The sequence below is a fragment of the Sorex fumeus genome, unplaced genomic scaffold (genome assembly GCF_029834395.1).
Source record: "Sorex fumeus unplaced genomic scaffold, SorFum_2.1 ptg000008l, whole genome shotgun sequence".
NCBI lineage: Eukaryota > Metazoa > Chordata > Mammalia > Eulipotyphla > Soricidae > Sorex > Sorex fumeus.
Window position 1 is genome coordinate 29,527,682 of NW_026606065.1, and position 12,950 is coordinate 29,540,631.

At 46.3% G+C, this 12,950-nt stretch overlaps 1 protein-coding gene across 1 annotated transcript in view; it reads right to left on the bottom strand.

Annotated features, from left to right (window-relative positions):
- Nucleotides 1–12,950, bottom strand: part of PCCA (propionyl-CoA carboxylase subunit alpha) — a 274,548-nt gene that overhangs the window by 111,330 nt on the left and 150,268 nt on the right. Inside the window, exons 17-18 of the mRNA XM_056109803.1 lie at nt 12,637–12,747; nt 858–966 (exon numbers count right to left, since the gene is read on the bottom strand). Coding sequence (XP_055965778.1) covers nt 858–966; nt 12,637–12,747 — 220 coding nt within the window. The remainder of the gene's footprint in view (nt 1–857; nt 967–12,636; nt 12,748–12,950) is intronic.

Here is a 12,950-nt window from a genome sequence, read left to right on the forward strand (position 1 = left end):
CATCTGGTCCCCTGAGCACCACCAGGAGTGATTCATGAGTGAAGAGCCAGGAGTAACCCTTGTGCATCGCCGGGTATGACCCCCCCAAAAAAAGAAAAGAAAAGAAAAAACCTAAAGCAACGCCATTTAAAGCTGGGCCACAGGGACTGGAGCAATAGCACAGCAGGTAGGGCATTTGCCTTGCACGCGTCTAACCCGGGTTCAATTCCCAGCATCCCATGTGGTTCCCTGAGCACCGCCAGGGATAATCCTGAGTGCAGAGCCAGGAGTAACCCCTGTGCATCGCCAGGTGTGACCCAAAAAGCAAATAAATAAATAAATAAATAAATAAAGCTGAGCCACAAACCCTCCAAACACAGCATCCAGGACCCATACCAGTCAGACATCTTTGTAGTTTGTTCTGATACTGATTTGATCAGCAGTATTTTCCTGCTCCTTCATTCTGTTTGGTTTGATTTGGGGACCGAACCGTAAGTGTTCTGAGGCTATCCCTGACTGTGTGCTCTGGGGTGACCCCCAGCCGTGCTCAGAGGCTACTCCTGGCTGTGCTCCTGAGTGACCCCTGGTAGTGCTCAGGAGGCATGTGCCAGGGTTTTGAAATGCAAGGTACACATCTTAACCCCAAAACTGCCTTTCCAGCCCCTGTTTCTTTTATTTGTTTCTTTGGGGGGGTTGTGGGGGTTTGGGACCCCACCAGGGTCTACTCCTGACTCTGAACTCAGGGGTCCCAGTGTGGGGACACCGCTGGTGGCCGGGACTAGGGTCATGTGCACACAACACAAGGCACCCCCCCACCACCACCTGCGCCCCACATCCACTCTGTCACATTCACTCCGTTTGTAAGAGATATTCCATACCTTGAATTTTCGTGTCCGTGAAAATGCTGAGCTCGTAACTGTGCTGCCACAAACAGGGACGACGCTATTGCTAATAACTGGTTTCTCTCGGTGTCCGTTAACTTGTGCCCTGAGGGAAAGCAATCAATCACGTACACGTTAGTCCTGCACCCACACAGCTGTCAGGCATTCAACAAAGCATGCCACCAGGCACTGCTACGCCAAGCACGGTACCAGGCACCGGGGGCATGCACGAGGGGGAGGAAACGGCACGGCACACGACAAGAAAGTGTTTCGCAAAGCCTTGAAGTTGAGAGGCAACTTTTCAAAGACATAATTACAAGGAGGAATCCCACAGAATAATTCCAGGGCATGGCCTGCATCTGCCTCTGCGGCTTCCCCTCCTTCCCAGCCCCAGCCGGAGAGTGAGGGAAGGACCAAGTGCAAGGGAGGGTCCCCGTGACTCAGGAAGAGGCCGCAGCAGTGGGCTCCCGTCAGGTGAGTGTGTGCGGGTGCCGCATGCCTGCACTGTGCATGTTAGGCCTGCCAGCGTGCATGTGAGCATGGCTGTGTGTGCATGTGCACCTATGTGGACATGTTGTGTATCTGCATGCAAGCGTGTGTACTTGGACGTGTGCACACACCTGCCTGCGTGGGTGCCTGCCTGCCTGCACGTGTGTATGCACGTGTATGCCTGTGTGTGCATGTGTGCATATGTGCCTGCAAGTGTGTGTGTGCGCATGTGCATGCCTGTGTGTGCATGCTTGGGTGTGTACGTGTGTGTGCCTGTGTGTGCATGTCTGTGTGTGTGCATGTGTGCATGCCTGCCCGCAAGTGTGTATGCATTTGTATGACTGTGTGTGCATGCCTGCGCCTGTGTGTACACATGTGGGTGTGCCTGCCTGCGTGTGTACGCACATGTGTGTGTGTGCAGCAGGGAAGCCATTCTTCTTCCCTCAGTCCTCACCGCGGGGGCACTGAGGCTGAATTCCTGCTCCACCGGCCAAGAGCTCTGCCTTCATGGCCCGGTTCCCACCCTGGCACCCAGGGCGATGCTGTTCTGGGCGGCACAGTGGGGCCGTCGGGGTATAGCCTCTCCTGCGCTCTGAGGTGCTCCCTGTACGACTCAAACACTTTGTTCCTGGACTTATTTGAAAAGAGACCAAGGAACTGCAAACACTTCACACAAGGAGATGAGGACATTTGTTCTTGGAGTGAAATCCTTTCAGGCGGCAGGTCTGTGCAGAAAGGGGCAGGCAGCAACTAGGAGGTGTCCAGGGAGTGCCGCAGCACCCCTATGGGGGCTCCCAATGCAAGGTGGATTACCCAGGACTCCTCGGTGGCCCAGTAAGCCACTCAAACAGGCCCTGGAAAGCATCCATCTCCCCTCCCGCCCCTGGGATGGGGATGAACGGCCCCCCTATCCCCCGCCTGACCTGAAAGAGGTCTCAGAAATTGAACCTCAGTCTTCTCTGTCAGAGTATGGCCTGGGAACTCCTAGGTGTTCCCCAGAGGGGGGTGGGGGAGAGGTTAAGACTATTCTCATGATAATGCTGAAATGTCTAGGGCACTGGGGGTGCTCGCCAGCTTCCAGAGCAAGGCTGGAGCTGAAGGTTTAGTCTCAGCACAAAGCCTTAGTGAGACATAACCATGAGGACAAAATACGGGAACGCTTTCCACCTTCCTCAGCCAGGTCCATGACTCACACAGCAGAATGTCATTCTTTGGGCAGCTTACTCTTGGAGAAACCCATGCTTCCGGGTGCAGGGCGAACGAACTGCCAGGCAAAACCTACCAAACTGCAAGATGCAGAATCTGAGTTTCTTCAGGTCTAAGAAACCATGAACATCTGGACCAACGTGGACAAGAATGAGAACACAGTTCCCCAAAAACATCAACACCCATCACACCCCCACTGCAATGGGACACGTCGACTTTAATCCGTTCATTGATCCTGAAACAGATTTCGAAATTTTACCCAGCGACTACTCCCCATTCATTTGTCTAATCCAGAATCAGTGATGAACATACCAGAGCACGCATGCTGGTTTGCAATACGGCGTTCTGGATCGCACCTATTGTTACAGACCACAGGCGGCCGGTCCTTGCTGGCGAGTGAACAAGAGACGCAACATAACCAAACAGTTCTGGAGCATGTTCTCAGCATGCTCCCAGCCTCAGCACCTCCTCCTCAAGGACCAGCAAGGGATGCAGAAGACTTCGCGGCCCCACTGGCCTGGGGTCAACATGTCTACCCCGGCCCTCGAGGGCCCCCTACTACTATCACATACCCTCTGGTTCTCTCCTCGATAAAAGCCCTGGTCTGGCTGGATTTCTTCTTACTGATTCATATTTCATAATTAAATCTTTATCTGCAGTTTCGTTTTTGTGTCTGGCATAATCAAGGGCCTAACGTGTGGGGTCTGGAGTGATAGCACAGTGGGGAGGGCTCTTGCCTTGCACACGGTCTACCCGGGCTGGATCCCAGGTACCGCATATGGTCCTTGAGTCCAGGGCCAAGAGTTGGCCCTGTATACAGTTGGGTATGGCCCAAAAACTAACAAAAAGTTTAACTTTGTTAGAGGAAAAAATTCCTATGTCAGTTCATTTTTCTGCGTTCCCCCTCCCACTGTGCTGATATACCCGACCCATTTAGCAGTTTGGTCTTCCTTCAGAGACTTGATATTTGTTTATATCAGGTTATTCAGTCAGAGGTAATGCCTTTTACCATAAGGAAGATCAATTTTCCTATAATATATTTCACAATTTTCCTGATGTTCTCAGAAGTTTCTCCAGGTCACTTTTTTTTTTCTTTTTGGGTCACACCCGGTGATGCACAGGGGTTATTTCTGGCTCATGCACTCAGGAATTACTCCTGAAAGTGCTCGGGAGACCATATGGGATGCTGGGAATTGAACCCGGGTCAGCCGCGTGCAAGGCAAACGCCCTACCCTCTGTGTTGTCACTTCAGGACCTGCAGGTAACTTTTAAAGCATGAAGTAAATGTTTTCACTATTGGGATGATAAAAAGGTTCATTAACTTAAGATGAGCACTCAAACATCTACACAATGGAGTACTATGTAGCTGTTAGAAAAGATGAAGTCATGAAATTTACATACAAGTGGTACTACATAGAAAGTATCATGCTAAGTGAAATGAATCAGAAAGAGAGAGACAGACATAGAAAGATTGCATTCACCTGGGGAATATAAAGTAACAAAATAGGAGACTAATACCCAAGAATAGCCAAGATAAGTACCAGGAGGTTCACTCCATGGCTTGGAGGCCAGTGGCACATGCTAGGGGAAAAGGCAGCTCAGATAGAGGAGGGAGCACCAAATAAAAGGTGTTGGGAGGATTCTCCCAGGATGGGAGATGCACGCTGAAAGTAGACAATAGACCGAACATGATTGCCACTCAATGCCTCTTTTGCAAAACACAGCACCCAAAAGGAGAGAGAGAACAAAAGGGAATGTCCTGCCACAGAGGCGGAATGGGATGGGTGGGGGGGTGGGGATGGAGGGTGGGAGGAATACTGGGATCATTGGTGGTGAAAAATGGGCACTGGTGGAGGAATGGGTACTCGATCATTATATAACTAAAACTCAAGCACAAAAAATTGTAAGTCTACAACTGTACCTCATGGTGTTTCACTAATAAAATTAAAAAAAAAAAAGATGAGCACTCAAGTACTTTGGGAGTCCTCAAAAGTCAGCTAGTATTTTTTTAGGGGCTGGAACGATAGCACAGTGGGTAGGGCGTTTGCCTTTCACGCAGCAGACCCGGGTTTGATTCCCGGTGTCCCATATGGTCCCCTGAGCACCGCCAGGAGTAATTCCTGAGTGCAGAGCCAGGAATTACTGTGCATCGCCAGGTGTGACCCAAAACGCCAAACACACACACACACACACATACATACACACACACACACACACACACACACACACCCCAAAAAAAAGTCAGCTCGTATTTTTTCCATCTCTTGGGTTTTTATTTCTAATTCCTCGAAAGTTATTTTCAGACAGGTGCTCTAATTTTCCTTATCAAATTTTTCTCTATAATTTTATAAGATAATACAGTTAATATTAATAACAATAAGTATGAGCAGTTTGGTTTCATTTTCCACTCCAAACTGACTCTTCCAGGTTAACTCTGCATACTTCACTTCCAGCCTCCTACCTGGTCAAATTTGCTAATGAAGCCAAGGAGTGTTCTGGGTTTTCTGGGAATAGAATCACATCCAGAAAAAGAAGATTTTTGTATATGCTCATACCACCCTAAATGCATCTGATCTCGTCAGAAAAAGATTTTGTTTCTACTACAGCCGGTAGGGTGCTGCCTTGCCCACGGCCAACCTGGTTCAATCCCCAGCACCTCATATGGTCCCCTGAGTCCCACCAGGAGTAATTTCTAAGTGCAGAGCCAGTGTGTGACCCCAAAAGCAAAAAATAAATAAATAAACTTTAAAAATATTTTTTCTCATAAATATATCAAAACCAACTACTTTGTCTCTAAAACCTTATTATTAAGGTTTTAAGGTGATTAATTAAGATTATAAATGAAAGTAATAATTTTATAGTAAATCTTGTTTTGCTCCTGATTGTGAGGGAAGCTATTTTAGTATTAAATGATTAAAAAGAAAGGTGAGAGGGGGCCGGAGAGAGTACAACAGACAGGATGCTTGCCTGGCATGCAGCCGACCTGGATTTGATCCCTGACACTGCATATGGTTCTTGAACCCTGCCAGGAATGATCCCTGGGCACCTGCTGGGTATGGCTCCACCCCTCACCCCCACACAGAATAAACCCTCTCTTTGTAAAGGCTATAGAAGCAATAAAGGAGTAAGTAATGGACATGTAAACACGCATGTTTGCCTTGCACATGGCTAACTCCAGTTTAACCCTGGAACTACCTGGGGTCACTTCTGAGCACAGAGCCAGGAGTTGTCCCTGAGCACTGCCAGGAATACCCATACACTCTGCCCACCAAAACCAATCTCTTTTCTTTGGCCAACAAAAGCCAGTTTCAGTTGGGTTTAGTACCTTTGGATCACCTTCCCGTTCACAGTTGTACAATTTCCTGTGAACAGAATGTAAAGATGATGACATGCTTTGTCCTTTGCATGGGACTTTTTTTCTTTCTAGAAGCTTTAAAGATCTTATTTCGATGTGCCTCTAGGAGTTCCTTTTGTCACTGAAGCTGCCAGAAACTCAAGGAATCTTTCAACAACACCTCAAGGTCTTCTTAGTGTGGTGAGAAACAATTCCCCCCAACCTTCACCTTCTCTGAAGCTCCTGCTACTGACAAACGTGGCTCAAGCTCTCCCCAGCCTGGGTAAGTCCCACACGGTCTCACCTCTGCCAGTGCTTATATGTTTGGACAAACTTCCTGGGGCTCTCGGTCTGGCTTTCGGGAGTGACTATCCTGTCTTTCCCTTTGACTGAGCCTGGAAGCCACGGCTTTTCATCTGTTTCTCTTCTCACTGGACATCATTCAGTGTTCTTACCCTACATGTTGTCGGTGAACTCGGTCATCTGCCGTCCCTGCCAACAGGTCTAAAACTGATCACTGCCTGATTCTTGGGCTCTGCTGGGCCCTCCGCCCCAGGCAAGAAACCCTTTTCTTTCTGGCTACTGACCCTACAGACTGGTCATCAGGTCAGACATTCGGGGGGCTGCTGGTAAATGTTTAACAGCCAGCTGGGATGCTAGAAGGAGAAAAGCACCAGGGGCGGAATTAGCCAACATTCGTCTTGTAAATGTTTTCTCCTAGATTGAGTTCGAACCACTGATACTGTGTCCAGGAGGTGGCCTGGGAGGGACAGTCCTGGACAGCAGTAGGGGCCCTGGTGCCCCGGCAAATGTGGCCCCCATATGTGTGGAACAGAGTCCCTGCAGAAGCTCTTCCCCATCCCAGACTCCCTCGGTCAGATTAGTTTATCATCTTGAGACAACTGGTCTCTATCTTCACTCAGTGCTTACTGGGTCTGTCCCATGGCTGCCCCCAAACTATGTGTTTCAGCTCATGGTCAGCTCCTTAAGGGCAGGAAGAATGAATATTTGTATCTTATTCTCTTTCGTGGGCTGGAGTGATAGCACAGCGGTAGAGCGTTTGCCTTGCTCACAGCCAGCCCAGCCAAGCTGGGTTCGATTCCTCCGCCTCCCTCAGAGAGCCCAGCAAGCTACCGAGAATATCTTGCCCTCACGGCAAAGCCTGGCAAGCTACCCATGACGTATTCGATATGTTAAAACACAGTAACAACATGTCTCATGATGGAGATGTTACTGGGCCCGCTCAAATAAACTGATGAATAACGAGAGGACAGTGTTTGTTTTTTTTGTTATTCTCTTCTGGAGCCTACTCATTGAATTCCTTTGAATGAAATTCATTTTTTTTTCTTGTCTTTGTGAGTCACACCTGGGAATGCTCAGGGATTACTCTTGGCTCTACACTCAGGATTCACTCCTGGTGGTGCTCAGGCGATCATATGGGATGCCAGGGATGGAACCCAGGTCAGCTGCGTGCAAGGCAAAAGACCTACCAGCTGTACTATTGCTCCGCCCCCAAAAGGCAATTCTTGATGCCGATTATCATAGTGACACTTTTAAAGGTAGAGCAAAGCAATAGAGAAATAAGGCCAAAATGTTTGGAACAGGTTGACGGAAATTACATTTCTTAAAATATTTTTTTTATATCTTTTCCTTTATATCAGAAACAAAATACCTCTTTCCCACTTTCCATTCCTTTTCCAGAATTGAAAAAGAGCTTTACAACATCAAAATCTAATAAATATAAATACCAATTCCGACAGATCCTATTTTTAAATCTTAGGCACAATCATTTCATAGTTCAATTTAAGAACATTTAGTAATACTCTCCTACTCTACAAATAGATATAAAAAAACACATAATAGAAAATTTTAATGCTTAAAAAAGAAAATCGACCAGGCACTTGCCTCTGAATAGTATCTGGGAAAGCTGGACAGATGGGCAGCAGATGGGTAATCCCAAAGGGCCAAAATGACCCAGCCTCCAACATATGGAGAAGATCCTGGATTAGCTTCAGTCCCCACTCCTGCTGTCTCTCAGGCACAAATATCAGACAATCAGCGATGGCGGAGTTTAATACACCCAAGGCCTTCTCTGGGGCAAAATGGGAAAGGAGAAAAATGACTCTAAGAAGAACAAGAGCTAGAAGGCCAAAGGGCCATGAAAATCATAGGAGGGGTCAAGAAAGAGGCAGACACCGAAAACGGGAACTACCAGTGGTACTTGAAAGTCCTTAGGCAAAATGACAAAGGAGAGCAAACTCAGATGGAATCCTGGGGTTTAGAGTCATGGGCCTGAGCCCACTGCGTAAGCACTGCACCAGGAGCTGCGGTCTCCATATTCACCCCCTGGCTTCATTAGGCTACTGGCTTCCTTGTTTTACTGATTTCTCTGGGATTGGGTTTCCTTGCCTGGGGAAGGATGGCTTGGATTTAAATTACTGCTATTGGTGCTTCTAACAATTTTTTTTTATATTGTGTTTGTCTTTCATAAGCATGGTGTCCATGCTGAAAAGTCTCTTTCAGACACAGAAATGCATTATAGGCCTGACAGACAGCTCAGTAGGCTGAGCACTGCTTCTGCATGCAGGAGGCCTGGGCTCAATTCCTGGCACGCAGGGTCCCCTGAGCACCACTGGGGGCCACCCTGGAGCACAGGGCTGGGAGCAGCCCTGAGCACAGCGGGTGTGGCCCCAAAACAAAAACAAAAACAACATACTAACCGTCCCATAGAAAATGGCAATATTTGGCTGATTTCTTGGTCTTGGGATGTTCAGCTCATCAAGCCATCTCCCCGAACCAACAATACTTATTTTACGTAAGTAAAATGTTCTGAGTCGAGAGTTCGAAACATTTTCTCTTGTTGTTCAATGAATACACATAATCAGCTCTTATTTGAAATCTCAAATGGCCCATATTCTTTCTCATGGTACTAGGACATGATGCCATATAGACATATGCTATTTGTAGGAACATGTTATGTCCATGCATAGAGGAACATCCATGCAAACTTAAAATAATTTAGCTCGAGAGGGTCCCAACAGTGTCCTCCTGCCACTTCCTGTCTCGTCACCGTCACAGACCCATTAGCTGGGCCGGCATGAGAGTATGTGGACAGAGACACCGAGCCGGAGTCACCACAGGCAGGCCCAATCTCAGGCTGAGAGCTATGGAAGGCTGCAGGCAGGGTGAGTTCCGCCCCCCCAAAAGGCCCAGCACCCCACTCACACCCGACTCCCTCGGGTGTCCAGGTGGCTGAGATCCATGGCTAATCTCTGAAACACAGCAAGTGACTGAACCATCGCAACCCCGCAGCTCCTGGAGCAGAGGTTGTGAATCTCCCAGTCATAACCGCCCAGTCGGACCACAGCAATGCTCACAACCGCTCTCAGCAATGGGAAAGCTGTATAGATGCCCACTCAGTTTACTGAGCAAAAACAATGACACAGACACCCAAACAGTACCTGAGAGCTCAGTACAGCCTCAGACAGTGAGTCTGCCCATGTGAGGTGAATGTTGCAACAAGCAATATAAAATAAATTATTTTGTGCCTGCTTAGGGGGCAGGCTTGGGAAGCGGGTGGGAAACTGGGGGCACTGGTGGAGGGAAGGTCACGCTGGTGGTTGGCTCAATGTTGGAACACTGAATGCCCAAAACAACTGTATTCTGAACAACCTTGTAAATCACGGTGTTTAAATAAAGACTCAAACATAAAATTCAAAGAAAAAAAGTATATGGAAGTCCTGGGTCCAATACACAATGTACCATAATTATTTTTTTTAAAGGGCAGGGGGCTTGGGCAACAGCTGACGGGACTCAGCTACTACTCATGGCTCAGGGATCACTCTTGGAAGTGCTCAGGAGTACTGGGTCAGCCATAGGTAAGGCAAAGTTCCTTAACCCCTGTACTTTCTTTTTTGACCCTCTACCATACATTTCAAGGAAAACTTCAGAAAGGCCAAGAGTCTAAAATGTTGCATCACAATGAAACAAATTGGCAATCTAAATCCATGTACTGCTAATTAAAAATACCCAACATAGTCCCTTCTCATTATACTATAGATAAAATTATTTTCATTAACTCAACAAATATTTAATGACATTCTATTGCTAGGGAAATAATTAAAGGGTTCTTGATTTCACAACAATAATACTAATGAAATAATCACCCAAGTGTAAAATTGCAACCAGGTTATAGTTGTATATTATATGTGTGAGAGGGACTTTATCAGGTGGTACCCAGGGGTTACTACTGGTTCAGTGATTAGCGGTCACTCCCCATGGTGCTTGGGGGACTCTATAGTGCCAGACTAAACCCAAGGCTTCCACATGCAAGGCATGCCCTCTAGCTCAGGAGTGTTCGCTATCTGCTTCATCCTTAGAATCAGTACTGTTTTGTTTTATTTTGGAGCCATACCTAGTGGTGCTCAGGGCTTACTCCTGGCTCTATGTTAAGGGATTACTAGTGACAGTGCTTAGGGACCATGTGGGACTCAAGGTATCAAACCTCGGTGAGCCACATGCAAGGCAAGAGCCTTACCCTCTGTACTATTGCTCCAGCAATGGTCCTTATTATGTGTGTTAGTGTAATGTTGTTGTTGTTGTTTTTAATTAAAAAGTTCAGGGAGGGGCTAGAGCAATAGTACAGCAGGTAGGGCGTTTGCCTTGCACGTGGCCGATCCAAGTTCAATTCCCAGCATCCCATATGGTCCCCTGAGCACTGCCAGGAGTGATTCCTGAGTGCAGAGCCAGGAGTAACCCCTGTGCATCGCTGGGTGTGACCTAAAAAGCAAAAAAAAAAAAAAGTTCAGGAAAAAGGATCTAATGATTCACTAGTTTTTAAGATCTCAAATAAAAAATAATTTTCATTTCCCTTGATATTGTCAATACCCTTTAACACTAAAGTTGTTTCATTTTTTTTTAACTTTTTGGTGGAGAAGCCACACATAGTGATGCTCAGGGGTTACTCCTGGCTTTGCACTCAGGAATTACTCCTGGCTGATTCAGAGGACCATACGGGATGCCAGAGATTGAATCCAGGTCACATGAAAATCAACTGCCCTGCCTGCTATATTATCATTCTGAACCCCAACATTAAAGTTTTGAAAGAATAGTCAAATTAGTAACCTCCAGTGGGCCTTAAGAAAACTCAGTGCTCTACATGCTAAGAAACTGCTCTTAAATGCATTCAGTCACTCAACTACCTGGAGTTGACCCAAACCAATAAATCCCAGCTGATCAGAGGTGAGCCTCTTAGATACGAAAACACTGCCAATCTAGACCACCCTTGACATTTATGAGAAAACAGCGAAACTTCATTAGAAATAGATGCAGAACTTGTTTGTTCATTGCAGCACTCTTTACAATAGCCAGAAACTGGAAGAAACCTGAATGCCCAAGAACAGATGACTGGTTAAAGAAACTTTGGTACATCTACACAATGGAGTACTATGTAGCTCTTAGAAAAGATGAAGTCATGAAATTTACATACAAGTGGTACAATATGGAAAGTATCATGCTAAGCGAAATGAGTCAGAAAGAGAGGGATAGACATAGAAAGATTGCATTCATCTGGGGGATATAAAGTAACAAAATATGAGATTAATACCCAAGAATAGCTGAGATCAGCACCAGGAGGATTACTCCATAACTTAGAGGCCAGCCGGGTATCCTAGAGGAAAGGGCAGTTCAGATAGAGAAGGGAGCACCAAATAAAGGGTGTTTGGAGGATCCTCCCAGGAGGGGAGATGCATGTCGAAAGTAGACTATGGACTGAACATGTTTGCCACTCAATGCCTCTTTTGCAGACCACAACACCCAAAAGAAGAGAGAGAACACAAGGGATTGCCCTGCCACAGAGGCAAGGGGGGATGGGGGGATAGGGGTGGGAGGGATATTATCCATGGTGGTGAAAAACGGGCACTGGTGGAGGGATGGGTATCTGATCATTGTATAATTGAAACCCAAGCACAAAAAATTGTAAATCTACAACTGTAAAAAATAATAATAATAAAAATAAATAAATAAATAAAAAGAAGTAGATGCAGAACTTTCTGGCTTTCCTGGAAGGACATTTCTATGACGTCAAGGAGAAGACAGGTCAGTTTCCAAATCTCACAAGTTGGCCAATTCCTCTCTGAGGGCTTGTTCTCTGACACCCCACCTGGAGCACAAATTTCCTCCTCCCTGGAAACGCTCGGGATGACTGTGCAACACTAAATCTCATTTTCCACTCATTACACTCAACTCTTACCAGCATAAAACCTGTCTTCTCAGTCTCCTCCATATTCATTAACGTGAATAGCACTCTGAAATTTCAATGCCAATTTTCATAAAAGTACATGCTTTCGATCCTTAAAAAAGCACGTCGTTAAAGCATGCTGGAATATGCCTACATCAGCCTGCGACGGGTACAAATGCAGACCAAATGACTTTTCGAACCAAAGAGTCAGGTAAATGAATGTCCTCCTACACAGTTTCCTTTAACACTGGACTCACCCGGCACCTACAGAGTTGAATTCCTAATGCGGCAAAATGACAAATTACACACATATGAGTCACTCATAAGCACCGAGATGCATGAACACCAATAGACTAGATATCTAAAATACATGGATGATTCAAGTTGAATAGAGGCCACAAACCTAAATTTCAGACCAGAAAACAAAACAAAACAAAAAAAACCCATAAATTGCAATGAAGCATAAAAATCTAACTCTGATACATTACAATACTCGCATGCATACAAACCTTTAAAGCCTTCAGGATATACATCAGAGAGGAATTTAGTGTTGATGTCGCCTTCAATGAAGCGTGAGTTGATAATCACTTCCCGAAGTAATGCAATATTATGTGTAACACCTGAAAAATAAAATGGTATCAGAGTGAACTGCAGAACAAGAAGTCGGCAGAAAATCCCAGTCTTAGGCCAGAGATTGCTCCATGGGTTGGAGCACATGCTTTGCATACACGTTCGAGCACTGTCTAGTACCCCCAGCACTGCCAGGAGTGACCCCACACATGAGCACACAGCTGGGAAGAGTCCCTGAGTACTGCCAAATATG